The sequence below is a fragment of the Lagenorhynchus albirostris genome, chromosome 4, assembly GCF_949774975.1.
Source record: "Lagenorhynchus albirostris chromosome 4, mLagAlb1.1, whole genome shotgun sequence".
NCBI classification, from domain to species: Eukaryota; Metazoa; Chordata; class Mammalia; order Artiodactyla; family Delphinidae; genus Lagenorhynchus; species Lagenorhynchus albirostris.
This window is the reverse complement of record NC_083098.1, coordinates 35,536,228-35,542,136: the sequence shown is the minus strand read 5'-3', so window position 1 is coordinate 35,542,136 and position 5,909 is coordinate 35,536,228. Positions and strand designations below refer to the sequence as shown.

The following is a 5,909-nucleotide window of genomic DNA, read 5'->3' as shown; positions in this document are numbered from 1 at the left end:
TAATCCATTTTGAGTTTATTTTTGTGTATGGTGTTAGGGAGTGTTCTAATTTCATACTTTTACATGTACCTGTCCAGTTTTCCAAGCACCATTTATTGAAGAGGCTGTCTTTTCTCCATTGTATACTCCTGCCACCTTTATCAAAGATAAGGTGACCATGTGTGCATGGGTTTATCTCTGGGCTTTCTATCCTGTTCCATTGATCTATATTTCTGGTTTTGTGCCAGTACCATACTGTCTTGATTACTGTAGCTTTGTAGTATAGTCTGAAATCAGGGAGCCTGATTCCTCCACCTCCATTTTTCGTTCTCAAGATTGCTGTAGAGGAGTCTGAGGAGGGGAGGAGGTGGCGGTGTTGGCTCTAGATCGTTCCTCTCAGGGACTGACTGACCTGTGGAGTGAAGATGTCACTCCACACTGCTCTTCCTCCCGCCACAAAGCCGTCCCTTCTGGCTATGTCTCAGAGCAGGCATCGTGCCATGGCTCCGCCGCTGAAGTGTGAGGACAGTGGGACCTTCAGTTTGGGGAAGATGATCACAGCTAAGCCAGGGAAAACACCAATTCAGATATTACATGTATACGGCATGAAGACCAAGAATATCCCAGTTTATGAATGTGAAAGATCCAATGTGCAAATACACTTGCCCACTTTCACCTTCAGAGTAACTGTTGGTGACATAACCTGCACAGGTGAAGGTACAAGTAAGAAGCTGGCGAAACATAGAGCTTCTGAGGCTGCCATAAACATTTTGAAAGCCAGTGCAAGTATTTTCTTTGCAGTTCCTGATCCCTTAATGCCTGACCCTTCCAAGCAACTGAAGAACCAGCTTAATCCTATTGGTTCATTACAGGAATTGGCTATTCATCATGGCTGGAGACTTCCTGAATATACCCTTTCCCAGGAGAGAGGACCTGCTCATAAGAGAGAATATACCACAATTTGCAGGCTAGAGTCATTCATGGAAACTGGAAAGGGGGCATCAAAGAAACAAGCCAAGAGAAATGCTGCTGAGAAATTTCTTGCCAAATTCAGTAATATCTCTCCAGAGAACCACATTTCTTTGACAAATGTGGTAGGACATTCTTTAGGTTGTACTTGGCATTCCTTGAGGAATTATCCTTGTGAAAAGATCAACTTACTGAAAAGAAGCCTCCTCAGTATTCCAAATACAGATTACATCCAGCTGCTTAGTGAAATTGCAAAGGAGCAAGGTTTTAATATAACACATTTGGATATAGAAGAACTGAGTGCCAACGGACAGTATCAATGTCTCGCTGAATTGTCCAGCAGTCCCATCACAGTCTGTCATGGCTCAGGGATCTCCTGTGGCAGAGTGGCGCAGAGTGATGCAGCTCACAATGCTCTGCAGTATTTAAAGATAATAGCAGAAAGAAAGTAAATGTGGAACAACGTAGAAAACCCTTCAGTAGCACATAAGAAGTTCCCCTTTCTCCCCTTTCCAAGTAAAACATTTACTATAATGTTTGAGTTTGTGTGTTGGTTCTAAATCTCTTCATAGATTCCATCAACACTCCAGATTTAATTATCTTCTGGTAGTTGTTATTAAGATGTTTTTAATGGCTTCGACTTTGTATTGGTATATTGTATTTATAAACTTTGTACCATAGCAGAGTGTAGCACTCATTTTACAATGGCATGCACATAGAAGGAAAAAACTGCATGATTGTTGTTGTTGATGAGGAGGAGGATAAAATAAAACTGCTAACAACAGTCTTTCTTACTGGTGCTTAACCTCTTCTTTGTACAAGGCTTTGTAAAGGAATTTTGAAGGAAGCCCCTTAGAATTAGTGTTGAGGAATGCACTAACAGGTTTTAATTGACTGTGATGGTTAAATTTCAGGGAACATGATTGGTATGCTGTGTATTTGAATCCATGTAATAAAGAGCTGTTGTTATTTAAAAAAAAGATTGCTTTAGCTATTAGGGGTCTTTTGTGTTTCCATACAAATTGTGAAATTTTTTGTTCTAGTCCTGTGAAAAATGCCAGTGATTGAATTGGTAGATTGCTTTGGGTAGTAGAGTCATTTTCACAATGTTGATTCTTCCAATCCAAGAACATGGTATATCTCTCCATCTATTTGTATCATCTTTAATTTCTTTCATCAGTGTCATAATTTTCTGCATACAAGTCTTTTGTCTCCTTAGGTAGGTTTATTCCTAGATATTTTATTCTTTTTGTAGCAATGGTAAATGGGAGAGTTTTCTTAATTTCACTTTCAGATTTTTCATCATTAGTGTACAGGAATGTCAGAGATTTCTGTGCATTAATTTTTATCCTGCTACTTTACCAAATTCATTGATTAGCTCTAGTAGTTTTCTGGTAGCATCTTTAGGATTTTCTGTGTAGAGTATCATGTCATCTGCAAACAATGACAGCTTTACTTCTGCTTTTCTGATTTGGATTCCTTTTATTTCCTTTTCTCTCAGATTGCTGTGGCAAAAACTTCCAGGACTATGTTGAATAATGGTGGTGATAGGGGGCAACCCTGTCTTCTTCCTGATCTTAGTGGAAATGGTTTCAGTTCTTCACCATTGAGGATGATGTTGACTGTGGGTTTGTCATATGTGGCCTTTATTATGTTGAGGAAAGTTCCCTCTATGCCTACTTTCTGCAGGGTTTTTAATCATAAATGGGTGTTGAATATTGTCAAAAGCTTTCAATGCATCTATTGAGATGATCATATGGTTTTTCTCCTTCAGTTTGTTAATATGGTGTATCACATTGATTGATTTGCATATATTGAAGAATCCTTGCATTTCTGGAATAAGCCCCACATGATCATGATGTATGATCCTTTTAATGTCTTGTTGGATTCTGCTTGCTAGTATTTTGTTGAGGAATTTTGCATCTATGTTCATCAGTGATATTGGCCTGTAGTTTACTTTTTTTGTGGCATCTTTGTATGGTTTTCGTATCAGTGTGATGGTGGCCTCGTAGAATGAGTTTGGGAGTGTTCCTCCCTCTGCTATATTTTGGAAGAGTTTGAGAAGGATAGGTGTTAGCTCTTCTCTAAATGTTTATAGAATTCGCCTGTGAAGCCATCTGGTCCTGGGCTTTTGTTTATTGGAAGATTTTTAATCACAGTTTCAATTTCAGTGCTTGTGATTGGTCTGTTCATATTTTCTATTTCTTCCTGGTTCAGTCTCGGCAGGTTGCACATTTCTAAGAATTTGTCCATTTCTTCCAGGTTGTCCATTTTATTGGCATAGTAATGTCTTGTAGCAATCTCTCATGATCCTTTGTATTTCTGCAGTGTCAGTTGTTACTTCTCCTTTTTCATTTCTAATTCTTTTTTTTTAACATCTTTATTGGCGTATAATTGCTTTACAATGGTGTGTTAGTTTCTGCTTTATAACAAAGTGAATCAGTTATACATATACATATGTTCCCATATGTCTTCCCTCTTGCGTCTCCCTCCCTCCCATCCTCCCTATCCCACCCCTCCAGGCTGTCACAAAGCACCAAGCCAATATCCCTGTGCCATGCGGCTGCTTCCCACTAGCTATCTACCTTACTACGTTTTGAGCTGTGACAGGGCGAGAGAGAGTCATGGACATATACACATTTCTAATTCTATTGATTTGAGTCTTCTTCCATTTTTGCTTGATGTGTCTGGCTAATGGTTTATCAATTTTGTTTATCTTCTCAAAGAACCAGCTTTTAGTTTTATTAGTCTTTGCTATCGTTTCCTTCACTTCTTTTTCATTTATTTCTCATCTGATTTTTATGATTTCTTTCCTTCTTCTAACTTTGAGGTTTTTTCATTCGTCTTTCTCTAATTGCTTTAGGTGCAAGGTTAGGTAGTTTATTTGAGATGTTTCCTGTTTCTTAAGGTAGGATTCTATTGCTATAAATTTCCCTCTTAGAACTGCTTTTGCTGCATCCCATAGGTTTTGGGTCGTCGTGTCATCATTGTCATTGGTTTCTAAGTATTTTTTGATTTCCTCTTTGATATCTTCAGTGATTTCTTGGTTATTAAGTAGTGTGTTGTTTAGCCTACATATTTTTTTACAGATCTTTTCCTGTAATTGATATCTAGTCTCATAGCGTTGCGGTTGGAAAAGATATTTGATATAATTTCAATTTTCTTAAATTTACTGAGGCTTGATTTGTGACCCAAGATATGATCTATCCTGGAGAATGTTCCATGAGCACCTGAGAAAAATGTGTATTCTGTTGTTTTTGGATGGAATGTCCTATAAATATCTATTCAGTCCATCTTGTTTAATTTATCATTTAAAGCTCTGTTTCCTTATTTAATTTCATTTTGGATGATCTGTCCATTGGTGAAAGTGGGGTGTTAAAGTCCCCTACTATGATTGTATTATTGTCGAGTTCCCCTTTTATGGCTGTTAGTATTTGCCTTATGTATTGAGGTGCTCCTGTGTTGGGTGCATAAATATTTACAATTGTTATATTTTCTTCTTGAATTGATCTGTTGATCATTATGTAATGTCTTTCTTTGTCTCTTGTAATAGTCTTTGTTTTAAAGTCTATTTTTTCTGATATGTGAATTGCTATTCCAGCTTTCTTTTGATTTCCATTTGCATGGAATATATTTTTCCATCCCCTCACTTTCAGTCTGTGTGTTTTCCTAGGTCTGAAGTGGGTCTCTTGTAGACAGCATGTATACGGGTCTTGTTTTTGTATCCATTCAGCCAGTCTGTGTCTTTTGGTGGGAGCATTTAATCCATTTACATTTAAGGTAATTATCGATATGTATGTTCCTATTGCCATTTTCTTAATTGTTTTGGGTTTGTTATTGTAGGTCTTTTCCTTCTCTTGTGTTTCTTGTGTAGAGAAGATCCTTTAGCATTTGTTGTAAATCTGGTTTGGTGGTGCTGAACTCTCTCAGCTTTTGCTTGTCGGTAAAGGTTTTAATTTCTCCATCAAATCTGAATGAGATCCTTGCTGGGTAGAGTAATCTTGGTTGTAGGTTTTTCTCCTTCATTACTTTTAATATGTCCTGCCACTCCCTTATGTTTGCAGAGTTTCTGCTCAAAGATCAGCTGTTAACCTTATTGGGATTCCCTCGTGTGTTATTTGTTATTTTTCCCTTGATGCTTTTCATATGTTTTCTTTGTATTTAATTTTTGATAGTTTGATTAATATGTGTCTTGGCATGTTTCTCCTTGGATTTATCCTGTATGGGACTCTCTGTGCTTCCTGGAGTGGATTAACTATTTCCTTTCCCAGATTAGGGAAGTTTTCAACTCTAATCTCTTCAAATATTTTCTCAGTCCCTTTCTTTTTCTCTTCGTCTTCTGCAACCCCTACAATTTGAATGTTGGTGGGTGTAATGTTGTCCCAGAGGTCTCTGAGACTGTCCTCAGTTCTTTTCATTCTTTTTTCTTTATTCTGCCTTGCAGTAGTTATTTCCACTATTTTATCTTCCAGGTCACTTATCCGTTCTTCTGCTATTGATCCTTTCTAGAGTATTTTTAATTTCATTTACTGTGTTGTTCATTGTTGCCTGTTTCCTCTTTAGTTCTTCTAGTTCCTTGTTAAGTATTTCTTGCATTTTCTCAATTCTATTTCCAAGATTTTGAATCATCTTTACTATCATTATTTGGAGTTCTTTTTCAGGTACACTGTCTATTTCCTCTTCATTTGCTTGGTCTGGTGGGTTTTTACCTTGCTCCTTTATCTGCTGTGTGTTTTTCTGTCTTCTCATTTTGCTTATCTTACTGTGTTTGGGGTCTCCTTTTTGCAGTCTGCAGGTTCGTAGTTCCTGTTGTTTTGGTGTTTGTCCCCAATGACTAAGGTTCTTTCAGTGGGTTCTGTAGGCTTCCTGGTGGAGGGGAGTAGTGCCTGTGTTCTGGTGGATGAGGCTGGATCTTGTCTTTCTGGTTGGCAGCCCACGTCTCGTGGTGTGTTTTGGGGTGT

At 37.9% G+C, this 5,909-nt stretch overlaps 1 protein-coding gene across 1 annotated transcript; it reads left to right on the top strand.

The window, feature by feature from the left end:
- Positions 1 to 445: 445 nt before the first annotated feature.
- Positions 446 to 1,400, top strand: LOC132519237 (interferon-inducible double-stranded RNA-dependent protein kinase activator A-like). The gene has a single exon (XM_060147160.1). The coding sequence runs from the start codon at positions 456 to 458 to the stop codon at positions 1,398 to 1,400; it is 945 nt and encodes a 314-aa protein (XP_060003143.1). The 5' UTR covers positions 446 to 455.
- The last annotated feature ends 4,509 nt before the right edge of the window (positions 1,401 to 5,909 follow it).

What these genes read in the sequence shown, in the direction of transcription:
- LOC132519237 (XM_060147160.1), top strand. Translation starts at nt 456, where the DNA reads ATGTCTCAGAGCAGGCATCGTGCCATGGCTCCGCCGCTGAAGTGTGAG.